This window comes from Saccostrea echinata, unplaced genomic scaffold, assembly GCF_033153115.1.
Source record: "Saccostrea echinata isolate AGI-Se365-2 ecotype Australia unplaced genomic scaffold, CSIRO_AGI_Sech_v1 ptg000005l, whole genome shotgun sequence".
Lineage (NCBI taxonomy): Eukaryota > Metazoa > Mollusca > Bivalvia > Ostreida > Ostreidae > Saccostrea > Saccostrea echinata.
The window spans coordinates 7894377-7918297 of record NW_026889754.1 but is presented as its reverse complement, the minus strand read 5'-3'; the positions used below and the strand labels follow the sequence as shown (position 1 = coordinate 7918297).

General features: G+C 35.9%; 1 protein-coding gene and 1 pseudogene across 1 annotated transcript; both read left to right on the top strand.

Moving 5' to 3' along the window:
* The first annotated feature begins 1637 nt into the window (after positions 1–1637).
* LOC133179603 (uncharacterized) lies at positions 1638–19365 on the top strand (annotated as a pseudogene).
* Positions 19366–20505: 1140 nt separating this feature from the next.
* Positions 20506–21567, top strand: LOC133179602 (uncharacterized protein K02A2.6-like). The gene has a single exon (XM_061314316.1). It carries the CDS (start codon positions 20506–20508, stop codon positions 21565–21567), a length of 1062 nt encoding a protein of 353 aa, XP_061170300.1.
* The last annotated feature ends 2354 nt before the right edge of the window (positions 21568–23921 follow it).

Here is a 23921-nt window from a genome sequence, read left to right as displayed (position 1 = left end):
TTTAACTTGAAATCTGTATCATTTTTACATTTTCCAAGTCTCATGTCAATTTGTATTTTAGATTTCCAGCCTTCAAAAGTATTCTCTCATTCAATTTTTTAACATTGCTACAATAAGGACATTCATGTACCACCAGTAGTACTTCCTCCACTTAGCGTGGAAAGACCCACAGAATGGTTAAAGAAGTGCAGATGACTGGTCGTGTTGTCAAATTAGGATTAGAACATTAGAACTGTTTTGCTTTAACTTGTGATTGAAAAGTTACATACTTAAATGAAACCTAAAATTTTACAGAAAGTGATAGGATACAATTTTTAAAAAAATCCTTTGCAAATTCTTCATTGCTTAAGATTTGTCTTGATTAAATGAGAAAAACAAAAAAAACAGATTTTTTATGGTTATTTTAATCATCAGTTATTGATTGAAGTCATTACCTGGTTTATGCAAAAAGAGAGTGTGGTTTAATGCAGTGGGTTTTAATGACACAATGAGTGTGCTATTGCTTTATTTGTTAATATAGTTTTTAAAAAATAGTACTATATGTTTTTGTTATTGATGGATTGAAGAGAAATCCAAATCTGCTCCTTCCATTGCTTCCTCGCTCTCCCTTCTCCATAGTTTTCACTGTGGAGATATCCTCCAAAGAAGGGTTCATGAATTTCTCCTTCCCCTCCTTTTGAATCTGATCCGTATCAACATCAAACAGCTGAGAATATAAAAGGTTATGCCTACACTTACATGTATAAAATGTATCCATACTTTTGGTGGTGTTCATTGTGAACATCAATATGTTGTATGGATGGAGATTTTTTTTTAATATATCAAACATTTAGCAGTTTAGACTAAAAATTTTCCAGATTTTCCTACAATGAAGTTGAAGTCATAATAACAGATAAAGGTAAGTAATAAGTGTAATACTATACATACCACAGAGTACTCCGATAATCCGATTCAGGACCTCCATCCTCTTACATTGCGAAATTTTGGATGAGGAGGAATTTGCTTGTTGAACAGTTAGTTTTCCAGTGTACTTCTCTAGTGTGCTTAGCTCATGAAGCTGATTGTAGTTAGAGCTTTTAAAGATCTTTCTAGTGTGTGTTGCTTCATTCTTGTTCAATGAAACTGAATTTAAACCATAACCAGATATCTCAGTTGGAAGAGCACATATAACAGGACATTCCGGAGATGTGGGACGCTGAATACTGTTCTTTTGCATGTTATCGTCAGCGATAATATGTACCTAACCTCACTGCAAATCTAGCGATTTTTAAAGCCTGATTTCAGTACATAAAATTTGCAACCCCCTTATGGAAAGAGTCGTAAATACGAGCAATTTAGTTTTTGACACTGGTTTTAAAATTATTGATTAATCAATAATGAACTCATCTTAGGCCATTAAAACTTGATTGAATGCGAACTGCCATTTATATGGATATAAGTGGGTGCAAAATATAGGCGGAAATCGAGAGTTAGCGTGCATGGTTCTTTTCTTGTTAGTTTTAATACAGTTCATTCAATTTTAATTATTTGACAGCGTTTTTTATGATCACATATGTACAACACCCCCATCCTAAACTCGGTATTAAAACTTATTAAAACTTATATATGATATTAAACAATACTGATTAAAATAGGATATGTCGACAAAAAATGGCAACATTAGAATTCTTACTGCTACCAGTGTAGCTGGTATGGAGGTGAATTTCATTCGAGTGAAATATACTATTTATTATGGTTGCCCCCGAGATATGGATACTTTGCAGCAGTATGGCAGAGCAGGTAGAGACGATGGATCAGCAATGTCTTTTGATTTACACAAAACGTGATATTAAATGTTTAGATGATTGTATGAAATTATATGTTAATAAAGGGCCCCGCCACAGCATGATACGCCCGTCAAATATTGTTCAATTATCATACATTAAACAGTTTAGGGTGCAAGAAAAATCATGTCAACCTTAATTCAAAGATTTCCATGATTTTTCCATTCCTTATAATATTTGATGTTTATACATATCCTGTAGTGCAGGTACTGATTATAATAAATTTCTCAACTGGTTGTGTTAGACCTTGACAAATGCCCATCTGCAGCCCCCCCCCCCCCCCCCCCCACTCTTTCATATTTATTTGATACTTTCAAAAAATTAAATAAAAATATCATACCGGTATTAAACAATATCAAAATAGTCTTAACAATTTAATCTAACCAAATTAATTTTGAAAATAAAAGGCTGACCATCAAATGACATATGCTATAAATTGACATGCAGTTTTTCTAATTCCCAAAGGATACAGATAAGAGCTGCTTGATCAGAGATGCTCTAACAGAAATTACCGAGACAGCTAGCCTTCCTATTACATTGAACTCATTAATTATAATCTTTAACTGGATGCATGTCCATTCATTACTCCCAAGGGATGAATGGATCTGCACTATCTGCTTTAATAGTCTGTATTGTAATAAAAATGCATATTTATGTCATTCTGTTGAAAACAGAGATTTTTTTAAATTTGTTACAAAGATTTATAAAAAGAAACAAAAACTTGTGTAATCTTGATGCAATATTTTTAATAAGGTTACTGCATGACTCTTAGATTTGTATGATCTATCTACCATAAAACACTTTTTAAAAAAAAAATTTGTTGATTTTTTTGAGATTTAATGTCAGACTGGCTTTAAGCTGCAGTTCATATTGATAAACAGACAAACCGACATGCTGATTCCAATATCCCCCCCCCCCCGGTATAATTAGTTTTCATTATATTATACAATATCAAATTAGTTTATTATACAATATCAAGTTAGTTTTAATTACTTTTCACCAAATTCATTTTAAAAGTTAAAAGGCTAGCCAAATAGATTCATTTATTCCTTTAATCCAACACTGATCCCTTTCCCCAATGCCCAGGAGATATAGATAACACCTGCTTGATCAGAGATGCTCTACCAGGTAGATCCTCACAATAAACTCATTAATTTCTCTCTAATTTGACATGTAATTTTCTTTTATCAAAATTCTCCTTGACCAGTGCTTGATGATTACACCCATGGGAGAGGTGGAATTTCTCTTATAACATTACATTTGTTATAGATTGCTGTAAAGTATATAATGAAAAAATATAAGTATTTTATTGATTTACATTTTTTTAATAAGTACTGCAACATTCTTACATTTTTGGGGATTGTGTAATTTGATAGTATAGAGACACATTTAAAAAAAAAAAAATCACTAAATTAAAGGTCACAGTGACCCTGAAATAGGTCGTGACACATCTTCTACCTAAGATGCATAAATTAACCAAGTTTGATGATTCTAAGTCTAATAGTATTCTAGTTATGAGCCGGACAGGATTTTTCCATATTTGGCCACCGTTCACGGAAGCTCAGTCGGTAGAGCGCTCGCTCCGTGATCGGGAGGTCGTGAGTTCGAATCTCGGCCGCGACAGACCTAAGTCGATAAAAAATAGGTAGCAACTGTTCCTTCGCCATGCGCTCGGCACTTTGAAATGAAAGTTGCGGGTCCTTCGGATGAGACCTTAAAAACCGAGGCCCCGTGTCACGGCAGGCGTTGGCACGATAAAGATCCCTCACTGCTCAATGGCCCTGAGTGCCGAGTAAAGGTCAAAATTTGAAGCCCTTCACCGGTATATGGTGACGTCTCTATATGAGTGAAAAATTCTCGAATGGGACGTAAAACAATATACAATCAATCAATCCATATTTGGCCATAGCATCTTAATTAAAGGTCAGAAAGACCTACTTTTAATGCGCGACACACCTTCTACCCAAGACGTATCAGCTGACAAAGTTTGATAATTCTAGGTCTAATAGTATTAAAGTTATGAGCCGGACACGAAAAAGCTAACAGACGGACGGACATGAAGGCTATAACATAATACGTCCCGTCTTAAGACGGGCGTATAAAAATTAAACCATTTGCCGCCGTAAACATATTTGACTTCCTATAAAAGTGAACATAGCATGGATAGGGACCTCAATATGTTTTGTGACACATGTGATTAGAAGTCCCACGTAAAAGATTGTGAAAAATGTAGCTTAGCACAACGTCCTTATTACAAAACTCAATTTTTCAGCCTTCAGATTCAAGTAGCCAGGATGATCATAACTTGTTTACAGATTCAGATTGGGAGTAAGCGTTAAGATGTAAAACATGTTATTCAAAGAATCCTTAAAAAATAAGCACACTTACATTGCTAGCGTTAATAAACCACTCAGTAGTATTCCTGTGTAACGTTAATAAATCAGTCTGTAGTATTCCTGTGTAACGTTAATAAACCAGTTAGTAGTATTCCTGTGTAACGTTAATAAACCAGTCAGTAGTATTCCTGTGTAACGTTAATAAACCAGTCAGTAGTATTCCTGTGTAACGTTAATAAATCAGTCAGTAGTATTCCTGTGTAACGTTGATAAACCACTCAGTAGTATTCCTGTGTAATTTTGCCAACATATATTGTTAGACTTGTTCTACATCAGTTGTTCAGGATCCCTCTATTACTACTGCTCCATCTACCTCTGCTCCACTGAAACGAAATCGTACACCTAATACAGAACCCTCAACAACAACTGCCCCTTAATCTGTTTGCGAGAGGAAAGAGAAACAAGAGGTCCATGGGCCACAACGCTCAACTGAGTTACTTTGGCCCTGCTGTTCTTCACAAGACCTCCCCTTTGTAATATTTATTGCGGCCCCGCCCTATCCCCGGGAGCCATGATTTGAACAATTAAGAATCTACACTACCAAAGGATGCTTCCACATAAGTTTCAGCTTTTCTTGCCCAGTGGTTTTTAAGATGGTTTTCAAAGATTTTGCCTATATACTTCGATGTAAAACTTCGATTCCCTATTGTGACCCCGCCCTACCCCTGGGGGCCATGATTTGAACAATTTAAAATCTACACTACCCAAGGATGCTTCAAAATACGTTTCAGCTTTTCTTGCCCTGTGGTTCTTGAGAAGAAGATTTTTTAATGACCCACCCTATTTTTGTCTTTTCTTGATTATCTCCCCTTGTAAGGGGGGTTAGCCCTTCATTTTAAACTCGCCTTCACCCAAGGATGCTCTGTACCAACTTTGGTTAAAATTGGCTCAATAGTTCTTGAGAAGAAGTTGAAAATGTGAAAAGTTTACAGACGGACGGACAGACAGACGGACGGACAACAGGTGATCAAAAAAGCTTACCTGGGCTTTCACCTCAGGTGAGCTAAAAAGTAATTGTAACATATCAGTAAATAGTAGAAACCGTATTTCTAAACCTCTTAATAGAGGTGTTATGCAAAAGATCTGCTTAATAATATGTTACTTCTTGTATGGAAATCCCTATTTTAAATACAAAATAAGTATATTTACCTCTTACACTTCCTCAGGAAACAAGAGAATAAGAACGGACAAAGTGTGTCATCCACCATTGTTTAAAGAAAAGAAAAGGGAAGGCTCCAGAAAGACCAAAAAGATGGACTTCGATAGCCTCTGGAAAGTTGTTTTCCCTGTTTATTTTGTGTAAAATAGATTTGAAACCTGAAGTACATTGCAAATGGCGGATTTTATAGGGGTCTTGTCTTTATTCATGCCATGCTTTCAATAACAAACTTTCAGAGACCATTCACGTCCAACTTGCCCTTCATTGATAAACATATATTATTTCTGCCATGATGGTTTTCACTAAAAGTACAGAATTAAGCAGGTGCATTTTTTTTAAATATGCAAATTTGTAGACATTTTTTTTCGCAAAAGCTATTTTTTTAATACTTGTTTTCAACTGATACTTTCTATCTGTTAATCAATGATATATTTATAAACTGTAAATGTTTTTACTTTATACCTCACATAGTTTTGGAGCTATTGTAAAAATAATTTTTTTGGAAAATCTTGACCTTTGGCAAAACCTTTAAGCCTTAAAACTGTCTACAAAAGATGTCAACATCCATTAATTACCCTTGTCGCGAGCCCTTTGACGTCATTAATGCAAGACCAGGTGATGACTCTATGTGAAAAAGGAATAAAACATTTTTATAAACATTTAATCAGTTAAAAAAATTGTACGGCTAAAGTGCAGACTTACTAATTCCCTTCTCTGCACTACAAAGCTAAAACTGGCCAACCTACTATAGGCCATGGTTCTTTACTATTTTAATAAGCAAATTTTGTCCCAAAATTGCTGACTCTGATGTCCAAGAAATGAAATTTCATATAGGTACCCATGGAAGAACTTACAAACTGAGATGTGAAGAAGAATATGATGATTCAGATGATGATCAAGACAAGACAGATGTCCATGTACCTTCTTCAACATCCCTAATAGATTTGCAGAGAGGAGAGTACAACATAATATATGGTCACCCAGACACCTTGCTTAACGACAGAAAGATTTCATCAATGCTGAGATCAAAATTATACCAGCAGAGAGTCTCTGCAGTTGTGATTGATGAAGTCCATATGGAGTCAGAATGGTGTGTATTTATTCATTGAAAAAATAACTGAAGTGCTCATCTAATCAAAGACTTTTATAAAATTTTGATTATATATAATAATTATTTAGAATAAATGTCAAATTCATTCTTGCTGGAACAGTAAGCAGTATATGTTACATTAACAATTATCAAGTTTTCAAAGGAATTGACAATTTAAACATTAAAATTTATAGATATGTCATGCAAAGGAAACTTAATTTACATGTATACCACTGTTTCTTTTAGGGGGCTGTCATTTCGCAAAGCATTTAAAAGTTTTCTGAGCTGGTATGTAGTTTTCCAACACCAGATACTGTGCATCTTGGCATGACAGTCACAGCAACACCTACAGCTATCAAAGAACTTGTAGGTGACCTACAGTTCACAGATGTTACTATTATCACCGTAAATCCAGACCGTGTTAATATTAAACTTGAAGCACATACTGTTAGTTTTTACTGATTATCCTATGTAAGAAAAACTGAAACTATAGACTTTTGTTATTTAAAAATTCTGTTCTTAAATTTGCCATCAGTAACAACATTCTACATGCAACAGTATATTTCATTATGATTTTACCTTTGTATGATGAGTTTGGGGAATTATGTTATAAAATATAATATATTATACAATATTATTTTAATTCAAACAAACACAGACACGCCTTCCAAACATAGAAAATATGAAAAACTGGATGTATTGCTGCACCCTCGAGCTCAGGAGTTGTGCGACTTGTTTTCTTGATTTCCTTTAACATGTGTTTATATTGATAAATTAGAAGCATTGGGTTATTGTTATCAATATATCAAAAATTTTGTAGGTGAATTTTCGTATTTTCCAGTCCATGACCCTATCTCGGAAAGCAGATTATTTGCTCAATTTGATAAGGATTATACATCTAAAATGAAAGCTCGTATAGTAAGTGAATTACGTAAAGAAAACCCACACTAAGGTTAATATTTGCCACTGTTGCCCTTTAGAGTGGGGCATTCACTTTCAGCCTCCAACAACGCTTGAGAAATATCTTCAAGAGATTGGTAGAGCAGGTCGTAATAGTCAACAGGCCACAGATATTTTTGTATTATGATATGAGTGACACTGTGGTCTCAAAAGAAATTAAAACAAAATTGCTTAAATAAATGTACATGTTTCAGAAAACATGTTGGAATATTTTGGGTTTTCAAATGTTCTTTATTGTGGTTCATCATATAATTGTTGCTTTAATTGTCAGAAGAAATGAATTTGTGTATGTGTTTTTGTTGCTTCCTTCTTGTATGAAATATGGTTCATTTGTATTTTAAAATGTATTTTGTAAATCATGACCAATACATAAAGACGAACGAGATAGGCTGTACAATAGATTTCGACTTTACATCCCACCAGAAAAATGACACATCAACAAATGGTACTACGACTATTGTCAGACCACGTACCTTGGTCAACAACATAGGTAATCAAAGATTACGAAGCTCACCTCGACGAATGTTATCTACATGTAAGGCAAATTTCACATCATATTTTTTTTCTAGTTAGGGTACATCCCAAGATCAATATCCATGCAAGTTGGATTTAATTATAGACCTGCTCAAAAAACTTTTGACCTGTTTAGTAATCAAGAAAATTTTGGTCAGTTCCAACATCCAAAGCAAGACTGCAAGTTTTCATCCTTAGATGCACCATCTATGCAAATTTAATCATAACAGGCCATAATATTATATAGCTACTCCAAAAAAAATTACCCTGGTCACTCATCTGGAAAATGTACGTCAGATTCAGAATCCAAACCAAGTCTGGAAGTGTCCATCCCTAGATACATCATCCATGCTAATTTGGTTAAAATATGGCTAAAATTCACTCATGTGGAAAATCTAGGTCAGATCCAGCATTCGAAGCAGGTTGGTTAGTGTACATCCCTAGATGCATCATCCATGAAAGTTTGGTCGAGGTAGGGCTTATAGTTACTTGGGAATGGGACTACTCCTAAATCTAAACCTGGTCTCAAATGTGGAAAATCTAGGTCAGATCCAGCATCCGAAGTAAGTGTGGTAGTGTCTATCCCTGGATGCATCATCCAGGCAAGTTTGGTCCAGGTAGGGCTAATAGTTACTTGGGAATGGACCTGCTCCTAAAACTTTAACCTGGTCACTCATCTGGAAAATGTAGGTCAGATCCAGCATCCGAAGTAAGTGTGGTCATGTCCATCCCTAGATGCATCATCCATGCAAGTTTGGTCAAGGTAGGGCTTATAGTTACTTGGGAATGGACCTGCTCCTAAAACTTTAACCTGGTCACTCATCCAGAAAATGTAGGTCAGATCCAGCATCCGAAGCAAGTTTGGTAGTGTCCATCCCTAGATGCATCATCCATGCAAGTTTGGTCCAGGTAGGGCTTATAGTTACTTGGGAATGGACCTGCTCCTAAAACTTTAACCTGGTCACTCATCTGGAAAATCTAGGTCAGATCCAGCATCCAAGCAAGTGTGGTAGTGTCCATCCCTAGATGCATCATCCATGCAAGTTTGGTCAAGGTAGGGCTTATTGTTACTTGGGAATGGACCTGCTCCTAAAACTTTAACCTGGTCACTCATCTGGAAAATCTAGGTCAGATCCAGCATCCGAAGCAAGTGTGGTAGTGTCCATCCCTAGATGCATCATTCATGCAAGTTTGGTCAAGGTAGGGCTTATAGTTACTTGGGAATGGACCTGCTCCTAAAACTTTAACCTGGTCACTCATCCGGAAAACCTAGGTCAGATCCAGCATCCGAAGCAAGTGTGGTAGTGTCCATTCCTAGATGCATCATCCATGCAAGTTTGATCCAGGTAGGGCTTATACTTACTTAGGAATGGACCTGCTCCTAAAACTTTAACCTGGTCACTCATCCGGAAAATGTAGGTCAGATCCAGCATCCGAAGCAAGTTTGGTAGTGTCCATCCCTAGATGCATCATCCATGCAAGTTTGGTCCAGGTAGGGCTTATAGTTACTTGGGAATGGGACTTGCTCCTAAAACTTTAACCTGGGACGCCGACGCTAACGCCGACGCCGACACCGACGCCGACGCCGACGCCGGGGGTATAGCATAAGCTCATCTCGACTTCGTCGAGGTGAGCTAAAAAAAGTAGACAGGAATACAACTTTCACACACTCTAAAATGCAGTAGATCATGAAATCTTCATACTCAGTCTTGCAGAAAAATGAAACCAATGTTTTGTTTCTACATCATTTATTTATTATATTTGTTAAGAGTAGGGATAATTATCAGGCAGTATTCCTCCCCCGCCAGGGGTGCTGACCAGTGAATACCGTTTGGTCTTGTGTTAGGTTAAGTATATAATTCTAAGTGATGTTAATATTTAAAATTCATTTTTCTGTTCATTTTTTTTTTAAATTATCTATCAATTTGTTTTATGTTTATTGCTTTCATTGGCTCATGTATTCATATATTTACCACAAAATTTTTACTATGTCTAATGATAAAATATTTTGAAGTACCTTTTTCTAATAATTTTTTCTTTGGTCCTTTGGCTTTTATTTTTATATGTTTCAAAAATGTCTTAAATTATGGCTCTGCAATGAGGAGGCATCAACGTGGCTAGAGCTGGAAACATAAGGACACTATGGATGTATAAGTTTGAGATACAAAGTATTAAGATTTTTATTATGATAAATTCATATTTCCATTATGGTTGGCTAACGTCCTGATTTAAGAATCTGTAAAGCATATTGCCATTTCATTTCAATTTATCAATACCAATTTAAAACAAGATGTGTTTGTGAAACACTGATGCCCCCGTATGGCAGCTTATGGCGAAGGTTAAAGCTTCTCAAATGCAAGTCAAAATCCAGGCCAAAAGATAAAAAAATGTTAAATTTGAGAGCCCTAGCTGCAACTGTTCAAAAGTTATGGCAAAGGTTAAAGTTTGTTAAATGTAAGTAAAACATCAAGGTCAAGATCAAACCAAAGGAAGGTCTTGTCACAGGATTACATATGTAACGTATGAAAGCCCTAGCACCAACCATTCAAAAGTTATGGCCAAGGTTAAAGTTTTTCAAAAGTAGGTCAAACTCCTAAGTCAAGGTCAAAGGGTCAAAGTGGTTGGTATTCAAAGGAAGGTGATGTCACAAGGATTACATATGTGAGGTATGAAAGCCCTAGCATCAACCATTCAAAAGTTATGGCCAAGGTTAAAGTTTTTCAAAAGTAGGTCAAACTCCTAGGTCAAGGTCAAAAGGTCAAAGTGGTTGCTATCCAAAGGAAGGTCTTGTCACAAAGATTATATATTTGTAGTATGAAAGCCCTAGCTGTAACCGTTCAAAAGTTACGGCCAAGGTTAAAGTTTTGCAAAAGTAGGTCAAACTCCTAGGTCAAGGTCAAAAGGTCAAAGTGGTTGCTATCCAAAGGAAGGTCTTGTCACAAAGATTATATATTTGTAGTATGAAAGCCCTAGCTGTAACCGTTCAAAAGTTACGGCCAAGGTTAAAGTTTTGCAAAAGTAGGTCAAACTCCTAGGTCAAGGTCAAAGGGTCAAAGAGGTTTGTCTTGTCACAAGGAATACACATGTGAAGTTTGAAACCCCAAGCACCAACTGTTCAAAAGTTATGGCCAAGGTTAAAGTTTTTCAAAAGTAGGTCAAACTCAAAGGTCAAGTTCAAAAGGTCAAAGTTGTCGGTATCCAAAGGAAGGCCTTGTCACAAAGAATGCACATGTGAAGTTTGAAACCCCTAGCTCCAACTGTTCAGAAGTTATGGCCAAGGTTAAAGTCTCATAAAATTTTGCAAAAGTGGGTCAAACTCCAAGTCAAGGTCAAAAATGATGGTACCCAGAGAAAGGTCTTTTCACAAGGAATACACATGTGAAATATGAAAGTCATAGCTCCAACCAATCAAAAAGTTATGGGCAAGGTTAAAGTTGACAACAGACAGACAGATAAACAGACAAACAGACGGACAGGACAAAAACAATATACCCCCGGGATCTTTCGATCCGGGGGCATAAAAATAATTTGTCTAAATTGGCATTGAAAATAGAGACCAAATTAAGCATAGTGAAGGTCCAATGTATACACATGCAGTGCCGGGGGGGGGGGGGTAGATAACAGGTGTTTAAACAAAAGGTGTTAATTACCACCTTGACCAGGTGTCAACAGCTGTGTATCCCGGTACATGCCAACAGAGTTAGCTGATGTGTGAAACATATTTCATCAATACTCCCTCAATTAAGGTCACACATGCAACATGCACATATTAATTTCTACGTTTTTTATGGTAATGGTACTTTCCATTCTGAGTAGACCTATGTTCAAATAGTTTCATTCATACTAATTGCCTTCTAATATCAATGAGTATTTTTGTTTTCTATCCAAACATGCAATAACAAACAAAACAAAAAAAAAACAAAAACAAACTAGGAACTCATTACATGTAATGAGAATGTCTTCCGTAACACTACTTCCTGTTGGGAGTCGCCCAAGTGGTGCATTGTTAAAAGCGGTTTTACAGCTGGCACTTCTAGCGGAAATAGTTCGCATGGACATGTGTTTTCTAACGTCGGATTAAGCCTAATACTTATGTTGAAACAAAATTACTTAAAAAAATCACTTTTTTGAATCACTTCTTGTCACGATCGGAAGTAATGACGACCTTAATTTTCAATCGATGCATATAAACTGATGACTGACTATCAGTCCTGAAAGTTTAAGACTTAGTCCTTCACGTTACCGAGCCAGTGTGAGAACAAATTCTAATTTTGAGGACAGGAAAACACGGGACCGGAAGTGAATTGTATAAAAATCTCTGACGTTTCTCTAAATATCTGTAGTATCTACATCATATATAAAGTACATTTCAGACATTTTAATTATTAGCGATATAAGTGAAAAAGTTAAACATCGAAATAACGTTCTTTATCTCTTAAAACCGGAAGTTGACGTTTTTGTTTCCGGTGAAATCTAACATTCTTCAAAACAGCGAAAGAGATGCATTAAAGTAAAGTAAGCTTTAATTAGAAAGGAAAAGTTAAAATTGTTGATTTCTTTTGATTCTTCCTGTTATGACCGGAAGTGACGGCTGACGCGTTTAAACCCTAATGTTTCGTTTACTCCTAAAGATCTATTATCCAATTAAGATTTGCGTCTTAATCTTTTAGCATTTCAGAGATCTCGCTCAGACAACTTCTCATTTGGAGGACAGAAAAACACGAAACCGGAAATGAATTTTAAAGAGTTTTTAGACGTTACTCCAAATATTTGTAGTCTGAATAACATGTCTATAAATCATTTCAAATTATTTATAAAAGATATTTATGGGAAAGTAGAATACTCCAATTATGTAGTTTATCTGTTGTCGTTTTTGTTTCCGGTGGAACAGACATATTACGATTGATTGATTGTATATTGTTTAACGCCGAGTCGGCAATATTTCAGCCATGTGTCGGCGGTATTTCGAAACTACAAATGAGATGGTTTTGATAAAAGGGGGGATATAAATTTTTGGCCCAAAATTGGAACTTTTTAAATTTAATTTCTCAACAACAAATAATATTTTAGTCCAAAGCGTTTTTGATGAATTTATCAAAATGTGCAAACTTTTTTTTAGTATTAAGCATAAACCTCCTTGAAAAGCCATACTCAATCAATTTTGTTACCCCCCCCCCCCCCAACACACACACCATTTGCCTGCTTTTGGAAATAGGCTTAGATGGCAAAGTTATGTTAAAACATCGGTTGTTATGATAATTTAAAATTTGTTCTTGTACTGTACATGTATGTAAACACCTTTTTGAAAATTTCTACATCACATTGGGCTTGCGTCACCCTACTAGTACTAGTTTTACCACAATCATTTTTAGATTGCATATGGTGCAGTGTGGTGTACACATCATTACATGTATATCAGTAGAAATTAATTCATTTTGTGTTTTAATTGGATTATATTTCATGAAGTTGACAGGACCTATGACAGTCGATAAGTACATGTTTAAGTATAGATTGGGGTTAAATAAACCAAAATGCAAATGGTTGGGTTAAAGTTTAAAAAGGATCAAAGATGATCGGATGCCACACTTAACGAATTTCACATTCTGAAGAGTCATCTCCCGTTATCGACATTACAGGCACAGATCCAGGATTTTTTTTTTTTTTTTGGGGGGGGGGGGGGGGTTCCACACCTCAGTCAAAAAAATTTCAAGTCCAGAATTCCCTTAGAAGCAAAAAAGAAAGAAAAGAAAGAGAGAGAGAGAGAAAAAACCCAAACAAACTAAATAAAAACAATGACTGTGGGGTCCATTTTTTATTTGCTTCTGTAAATCAGTATATAGTCCTATTTAAATAACCCTGCAAATTCCAGGAGGGGGGGGGGGGCAATCTCCCTAGCCGCTCCCTGTCCCTGAAATGACAAATGAACATGCGACCCCAAAATAGTAGAAAACTTTTCCATTTGACTATACACAACTCTGTTTCTTGTGTTATTATGTTATGTACATCTAATGGTTTAAGGTTATGAACCCCTGGAGGTCATTCCACTCTCTTAATGAACTGGAAATTTTCACAATATGACTAAATCAAATTAAATAAAAGTGCATCAGTGATAAATGCTTTTTCACCATAACTTACCACGCATACCAGAAACTGGATGATTTTATAATAAAGACTCAGGATCTAATTAAATATTCTTATATTCCTATACGAAAATATGTTCATGTCAGGCTCTAAAAACTGAAAATCTGCAATATTTATATCAAATTTCTTAACGTAGAACCTACGTCGTATGACGTCATAATTAAGTGAAAGAATGCTAGACTATCTCAGCTAATGAAAATAATTTAACTGGGATATATGAAGGACATACTACTAATTTGAAGGAATGCAAAGTTGCTAAGAAATCTTCAGTCGACTATTAAATAGTATAATATCTTGATGATATATCGTCTGAGTCTTAAATCTCTTAAAGATTTATTTAATGTGTGTTACGTATATTATATAATGAAATGTATTCATTTTCATAATTATTCCTTATTTATTTATCTGGATATTTAGTGGTTTGTGTATAATAATAATAACGCGCTAAATATTAATTTTCAAAAATAGAAATTTCATTTCTTGATAAATATTCATATTGTAAATCTGAAAGTAACGCCAAAACATTCATTTAATCATGAAATCCTGTAAGTGCAAAAAGGTCACCATGATTAGTATTGATAACAAAAAAAATCTCTCTCATTAGTTTGCGGGGAAAGGTATATATTTTAATCATTTTTCGTAATCATTTGAGTATGTCCTTCATCATATTAAGGATTGAAAACACTGTCACAGTCTCTTGGTAAATATTTACAAATTTAGGGTTGGATGGACTAAAAATCCTTTAAAAAATATTGATCGCATTTTCATATATTTATTGAAATGTGGATTTAATCTTTTATGTAAATTGAAGAAAATGATATTTCTAATGATATTTCTAACTATTCTTCAGTTAATGAAGTCTATAAACAAAGATGTTTGAAGAAGTGATCTCTTTATGACCATGTACCCCTAAAAATGGCTGAAAATTATAGTTGCAGTGTATAATAATAATTCTAAATTGCGCCTGCTGCACTATATTTAATAACAAGGAAACATGCCATGTATTTTTCACTGATAAATAAGCAAGTGTTAACAAGAAGTCTGTGAGCCAATGCTCACTAATAATACCCCCGCTCTGATGTGAATACACAAGTTCGGTTATGGACAAACACAGTGATAATCAGGAAATTGAAATCGGATTTGTAAAAACTGAATCCCAACATATGGCATGCCTAAACAAAGATTGTGCTAAAATTTCAAGCATCTGCGATGACTAATTGCTGAGAAAACTACAACTAAAATTTGCTACGTATGGTACGGACAGACGCATGGATAAACAGGAAGTTGACATCGGATTTGTTCCAAAAATGAATCCCGTTATATGGCAAGGCTTGACAAAGAGTGTGCTAAAATTTCAAGCATCTGCAATGAGTAGTTGCTGAGAAAACTACGACCAAAATTTGTTATGTATAATACAGACAGACGCACGGATAAACAGGAAGTTAACATCGGATTTGTACAAAAATGAATCCCACCATATGGCATGCCTAAACAAAGATTGTGCTAAAATTTCAAGCATCTGCAATGAGTAGTTGCTGAGAAAACTACGACCAAAATTTGTTATGTATAATACAGACAGACGCACGGATAAACAGGAAGTTAACATCGGATTTGAACAAAAATGAATCCCACCATATGGCATGCCTAAAGAAAGAGTATGTTAAAATTTCAAGCACCTGTGATGAGTAGTTGCTGAGAAAATTGCGACCAAAGTTTGTTATGTGTGGTACGTACAGACGCATGGATAAACAGGAAGTTGACATCGGATTCGTACAAAAATGAATCCCACCATATGGCATGCCTAAAGAAAGATTGTGCTAAAATTTCAAGCATCTGCGATGAGTAGTTGCTGAGAAAATAGCGACCAAAGTTTGTTATGTGTGGTACGGACAGACGCACGGATAAACAGGAAGTTGACATCGGATTAGTACAAAAATGAATCCCACCATATGGCACGCCTAAAGAAAGATTGTGCTACAATTTCAAGCATCTGCGATGAGTAGTTGCTGAGAAAACCACGACCAAAATTTTTTATGTATGGAACGGACAGACGCACGGATAAACAGGAAGTTGACATCGGATTCATACAAAAATGAATCCCACCATATGGCATGCCTAAACAAAGATTGTGCTAAAATTTCAAGCATCTGCAATGAGTAGTTCCTGAGAAAACTGTGACCAAAATTTGTTACGGACAGACAGACAGACACACAAGGGTAAAACAGTATACCCCCCTCTCCTCCGGAGCGGGGGTATAATTACTCATTTTGAAAAGTTTGAAAATCCTTTCACAAAGATTTTTCCGACATTGGTTCTACCTTAACATAAGTTAAAATGTTGGGCTTGATACCTCGTAGTTACAATTTTTTAATTCCACTTAGAATTTATTCTAATCTTTTAAGTCGTGTTTGTTCACGATAGAATTGTCAGTAGTAGCAAAATAGGGCGCGTCGCGCAGACTCTGGAATGTGTGACGTCATAGGAATGTACGGTATTTATGGTATTTCAATGTGTGACGTCAAAGGAATGTATTTTCTGTTTATATGCACTGACATTCTAACAGGTAGCTAGACAGTAAAACAGATCTGTTTTTTTTTATGTTAGGCTTTGAATTAAAGGACAGTAATAATTTTTATGTGAAATAAAATAAATCCCGTCTTATAGTAAAGATGTCTGTTAAATTCGTGAAAGGGGACTTGCAGAAAATAGAAAATGTTAGTGCGATAGGACAAATAGTGAATTGTTTAGCAGTTCGTTCTCATGGACTTTTACATGAGGTTAGTACTAAATTTCCTTGGGCGGATATATACTCAAAGCGATCATCTGTCAATAGAAGAAATCTTGCTGTTGAAAAAGATCGAGGAGTACCTGGAACGATTACATATTAAGAAGAACCATTACTGAAACGTTTTAAGGATGTATGTCTGTTAGTTCAATGGGACTTTGGTCGTGCTGGAAATTGTTTTCGTAAAATAGCACCTTACATTGACAGCTCAGAAAACCGAACAAAGTGGTTTGAACAATGTTTAGAACGTATTGGAGATATGGGTATTAGATCCATTGCATTTCTTTATGAAATGGGATGCGGCTCGGGAGGTCAAAATTGGAGTTTATATTTGCGTTTGATTAAAAAATTCGCCTATAGGTATGATGTGGAGATCTCCATTTTTGCGAAATAAAAGCATGCGTATGCAAGCGACATTAGTCAAACTAACTTGACTTACATAGACAATGGAACAGAATAGACAGGAATGTAAAGTCTAGCACATATCATAACTTAAACACGTAACCAACAAAAATGCAATAGAAACTAAGTACCAACTTGGTTGTAGTTACTGCACCAGAATCACTCTGAATTTCAGTGATAAACAATCCCTAATTTTTGATAACTTGAAAACACCACGGAAAAGACACGGACTCGTATGACTGAAGTCAATAATAATATATTGTAAATGACTTGATTTGTCAAATTTCAGGTTATTTCATATTTTTGAACGAATTTTCATTCATGAATTAAAAAATGTAACTGCTACAAAAAAATTCTTTCTTTGATTTTTGTACTAACTATTTCTAAAATAAAATAAATAATATTATTTACGTATGTTATTTGGTCCGAGGTAACCGAGAGGGAACTTTGAATTAGAAAATAAAGACAAGAAACGCTTTGATAGTTAAACAAAAATATGTGATGAAAAGAATCTCCCATGGTTTTTGTGTGTTTTCTATCCCCTCGCTAAGGCTCGGGGATGGAAAACACAACTCGTTGGATAAAAAATCATATCCATCCACAAACTATGGGAGATCCTATATATATATATATATACATATATATATATATATATATATATATATATATAATGATGGAAACTAAGGTGCAGCCTAATAAAACATCAATTACTAATAATTACAGTGTTCTTTTTTATTACATTGAAAAAATAGTTTGTAAATATCTGTCATCTTTGTGAGACATGACACTCTGCAAATCGATTGTTAAAAAAAATATATAATTAATTATACAAAATCAAATTGATCTTAATACCTTTATATCAAACTCATTTTAAAAATAAATGCCTGGTTCCAGTAACTATGTATTTTGACAGTTATAAATTACAATTAAGAGACTTAGACAACAGAGATCTTTATATCTTTCTGCCCAATTCCCAGGAGATATAGATATAGATTAGGGTCTCTGGGAATGGATCCGGACAAAACCACATAATAAAAATGAAAAAAAAAAAAAACACCTGTAAAATGCTAAAAAATTATCCAATCATCATGAAAATACCAGGTGCACACTTTCATATGGCGAATAATAAGTGTACAAATTTTCAGACAAATCCTGCAACAGTTTCCAAGAAATGGTCCGGACAAAATCTCGTCTACAGACAGACGGACATGCTGATCGTTTGCGGGGGGGGGGGGGGGGATTAAAAAAACCTGAGAAGGGTTAACAATCTCAAACAAAATGGTAGAAATCTTCCTTCTCCCACCACTTTCATTTAAGTAAATTTGAGTTTATATCCTGGATCCGCCAACCATAATAAACTTTGCACAGGTTTGAAACACTTCATGTACAATTCAAAAATGACACCTGCTAAAGTACAGGTCATTCTTAAGAGAGAAATTGGAGTAACTGTATAGTGTTAGATCTGGTGTATAGAGAAATATACATACATACATATATATATATATATATATATATATATATATATATATATATATATATATATATATTTACTGTTGTGAGGTTTGTGATCATGATTGTTTGGTTAGTCGCGATGATCTTCATCCTACAAAATTCCATGGCCCACCCAATTGATGGGGGGAACTGTGATTTGAAGCAACGCATTTTGACCTGCAATTGAAAAGGTCCCGGAGCCTACTCCCTGAAGAAAATTGTAAAAAAAAAACCTGAAATTGTGCTGTTTCAAAAACTGTTGAAAGATTTCAGCTTGTTTTTCCCGGAACAGTTTGTGGGCAACATCACCAGCACTGAAGATCGGACAGGAGACATACCGTGTAAGAATGTGATCACTCCACACGATGTGCGAGTTTTCATCAATGGTAAAATATGTGTAATGTTGCGTTTAAATATGAAAATAATAGTCTCATTTTTTGTGCATTAAGTATGAAATATTTATGTCGAAATATTTTTTTAAGCTTGATGAGATGACATCAACTGATTTCAACGGTAGACCTACCACAGCACAATCAACCATCACACCACCCAAGTACCCAACTTCAGGATCTTCATCCTCCAACTACAACGATGCACGACCATGATGACAGCAGCAAAGTAGATACAGAAAATTCTTCATGGTGGAAATCCCTGGCAATTACATTGTCGACGACATCTTAGTGTGGGGAGAGACCACTGTGGAACATGATTACCGTGTACAACAGATGTTACAACGGTGTCGCGAAATGAACATTAAGTTAAATAAGCGTGTACCAGAAGTGAGGTATGTAGACATTTGATTACAAACAGTGGCATCAAAGTAGATCCTGAGAAAGTACGGGCGATAGTAGATATGCCGTCACCAACGGATGTATCAGGAGTGAAACGTGTGTTAGGTGTTGTTCAGTATGTTGTGAAATTCATACCGAACTTGTCTGACGTGACTGCTCCACTTCGGACGCTTCTACAACAAGATGTAGAGTGGCACTGGGATAGGCCTCAACGGGAGAGTTTCGACAGACTGAAACAGTTAGTTTCCAGCACACCGGTACTAAGTATTTACGACGTACACAAGCCAGTAACAATTTCAGGTGATGCAAGCTCAAAAGGTCTTGGCGTAGTACTTCTCCAGGATGGGCATCCTGTAGCATACGGATCGCGAGCCCTAACAGAGACACAGAAGCGGTATGCTCAGATTGAACGTGAAATGCTCGCGATAGTATATGGATGTGAGAAGTTTCATCACTACATTTATGGGCGAAGTGTGACTGTGGAAACGGACCATAAGCCCCTCGTTGCGATCTACAACAAGCCACTTTACAGAGCGACTCCGAGACTTCAGCGAATGCTTATGAAGCTACAGCGCTACGAACTTAAGCTAGTGTACGTACCAGGTAAAGAGATGCATATCTCAGATGCATTAAGTCGGTCTTACCTGAAAGAGACTCCCGAGATTCTCGTTGATGATGAGATAGACGTTAATTCGATTGAGGCACAACTTCCTGTGTCCCCCGAAAAACTGCAACAGCTCAAAGAGGCAACTGCTGCAGATGAGACCTTACAAACGCTGAAAAATACAGTATTGGTTGGTTGGCCAGTTGAACGATCGAATGATTGAATATCATTCAATACTGGAATTACCGTGATGAAATAACAGCCATAGATGGACTTTTGTACAAAGGCCAAAGACTCATGGTACCAATCAGCTTGAAAACCGAGATGCTGAATAACTACATGAAGCCCACATGGGCATAGTGAAAACACAGACACGAGCACGAGAAATACTATTTTGGCCAAAAATGAACCAGGATATTGAAAACTTTATTGGACAATGTGCAGTGTGTAACAAGTACCGGAACTCTAACTGCAAAGAACCATTGATGCCACAGGAGATACCTTCGCGTCCTTGGGCCAAAGTGGCAGCAGATATGTTTCAGTTCAAAGGTTCTGAATACCTTCTGTGTGTTGATTACTATTCCAAATATCCTGAAATAGTCCGAATGCCTACAACATCCAGTTCACAAACAATCACTGCGTTTAAATCTGTGTTTGCTCGTCATGGCATTCCAACAGAACTATTCACGGATAATGGACCTCAGTTCTCGAGTTACGCATTTAAGAAGTTCGCGACAGATTGGGATTTCATTCACACAACCTCAAGTCCCAGATACCCACAATCAAATGGACAGACGGAGAGGTGTGTTCAGACCGTAAAGAATCTGCTCAAGAAAGCTGATGAATCTGGATCTGATATCTACACAAGTCTTATGAACTATCGCGCATCACCGATTGACGGAATAGGACACTCACCTTCCCAGCTACTCATGAATAGACAGTTGCGTACAAAGATACCAATAACATCGGACATGTTGAATCCTAAAGTTGTTGAATCTTGCAAACCTCAACTTATCGCGCGCCAGGAAAAACAAAAACGCTATTATGATCGCCAATCTGCAACTTTGCCAAACATCAACAGAGGTGAAATAATTCGTGTACAGAAAGATTCAAAACACTGGGAACCTGCTATAATGGATCAGAAACTCTCAGACCGATCTTATTTAGTGCGCACCGGTGATAACAAGCTTTATCGCAGAAACCGCAGACAACTGCTCAAAACTGGTGAAACTACCTTGCCATCTGTTGTCCCCGATGACACGTGCACTGAATCAACGTTGGATAAGCCACCGCAGCTACAATCTGACCAAACAGATGCGTCAACCACTCCGCGTCAAGAACCAAGACCACAGCGTACAGTGAGACGACTAAAATATCTTGAGGACTTTGTACATAAACTGTTGATTAATTGATTCAATGTTTCTAGTGAATTTAAGAGTTCTTTAATCTTTTCAGAAATGGAAAAGTTCTAAAAAAAGGGAGATGTAATGTTATCACATTTGTCTATTGTAAATGATATAAGCACTGCAAGTTTTATGTATGTTGTAAGCGGCCTAGGATATATATTTAGAAAAAGAATTGAACGCCATCTTGTTGGTTAACATTACAATACACATGTTGTCGTAATCAGCCATTTAATTCCCGATCACTACAGGTAATCCCTTTACCATGTTTATGTTCAATTCATGTCTTGTAAGCAGAGATTACCAATGTTACGCAAACACCCGTTCTTTCCGATACTGTTAAAGGTGCCGATTTAGGAACTGCCGTGTTTTGTTTTGTGTGACAGGTCACAGAGCACATCCATGTTTTTTTTAAACATCTGATCGTCTTTATCACTATTGCATGATGGTTATGGCTAATACTTTGGGGCCAGCGTATTATTAAATCTACTTCAGAATTTAAATCCTCACTATGTACGATGTTCTTTCTGTTCAATTCTTTATGAGTAAACCACTTTTCGTCTTATATGAAGGAATAACCATCCCGTAAATATATCCTTCCCTCTATTGCTCTTAATGATCTGCTCTCTCGGGTACTGTTAATGACATCAAATGTTTAAGACATTGATCCTCTCGTACAATAGACCTTAGGTCGAGGAGATGTCCTCTACAGGTTCCGAAGAGGTCATTCATGGCCTTGCTTTATTGTCCTCATCCCCTCACTTTACAATAAAAGGGATTTTCAACCAAATGTTGTGACGTTCGGGGTCCTGTCTCCTCCAGGTCACCAAGAGGTCATTTATGACCTTGGTTCATTGTTCTCCCCCCCCTTGCTTTACAATAGAGGGGGATTATCCGGATCATCCCCCCATTGTTCTCTCAGACAATTGCCCCATTGTTCACCCCCCTCCCCCCATATGTCGGTTATACTACTGCGATACATTTTTTTTACCATGCGGCCACATCGCGTGTGCAGTGTGTACTACTGAACAGGAGAAGCGGAGTAGTCAGTGCCACATCTGTAGAGAGTCGTTCACATCAACTTCAAAACTCTTCTATCAGATTAAGTGTAGACGTCAAAATTTTTAAACTGAATTTCGATTGTTATGGCTAAATAATGTCAAGCAAATAGAGTTACATTGTTGTTTGAAATATACAAGCAACATATGCTTTAATGTACTGTTGAGGTTGTACTAATATTTTTAGTTACAAAATCTCTAAAATTCAGATAAGAATTAAGAAAAAAAAAACTAGAAAACTGACCAGTCAGCAAGGGCCCCGCCGAGGGGTAGAAATATAAGGGTGCAGATTAGGGGATGAGAATTTTATTTGATTACAAAAATTTTAAAATATATAAAGAAGAATAAGCAACTGCTACATATCCAACAACCTGTAAATAGTACCCTTGTATTTACATAAGGCAGTAAAAAACATTATATCTATAATAACTCAATTTAATGTATATTTCAAGAAGAATGAAGCATTTTTTTTTCTAAAATGCCAGCCTTCAGTGAATACAAATATCATCCAGGCTTGACCTTAACTTCAAAATAAACATCAGTTGCATACAAAGGTGTTAATTAATTTAAGTGACAGAAGATAACCATCTAAAATTTTCTGCAACCATCAAGATGATCAATTCCAGGGGATTAATTAAACTGCTCTCTCGACCTTTTCTTCTAGGTTTACAATAAGAACTTTTTCAGCAATAATAGAATGGGGTTATTTTCTGAATACCTGTTAAAATAAATAGTATTCTTGAATTTACATAAGGTAGAAAAAAAGAAAGAAAAAAATAAAATAATAATAATAAAGATATCTTTATCTATATCTTGTTTTCAGAATTCAATAAAATCACAACTCATTGTGTATTTTAAAAAAAAATCAAGTATGAACATTATTTAAATCCACATTTCAGAGAATGTAAACTTCTTTCAGAATTGACCTTAACTCCAAAACATACTTCATTTGCAGACAGAGGTATTGATTAATCTCAATGTGACAGATAAAGATGAATGCTTTGGATTTTCTTCAAAAGGAAAGTTAATTAATCCCAAGAGACTCATTTCAGTCTTTCATAGTTTACAATAGGAACATTCTCAGCAGTTATCTCTCTTTGCCCATTCACTCTTATATAAAGTAAAGGAATCTACCCCACCACAGCTCCAAACCGGATGACATGGTGAACCAAACTTAGCATCAAAATACGTCTTACTGCCTATTCAACCAACATACCAAATTTGACCTTAATTGATCAACCCTAAAAAAGTTATTAGAAAAAAAACCCAGAAAATTTGTGGACGGAAGAATGACAGACAGAAAGA

What these genes read in the sequence shown, in the direction of transcription:
- LOC133179602 (XM_061314316.1), top strand. Translation starts at nt 20,506, where the DNA reads ATGGGCATAGTGAAAACACAGACACGAGCACGAGAAATACTATTTTGG.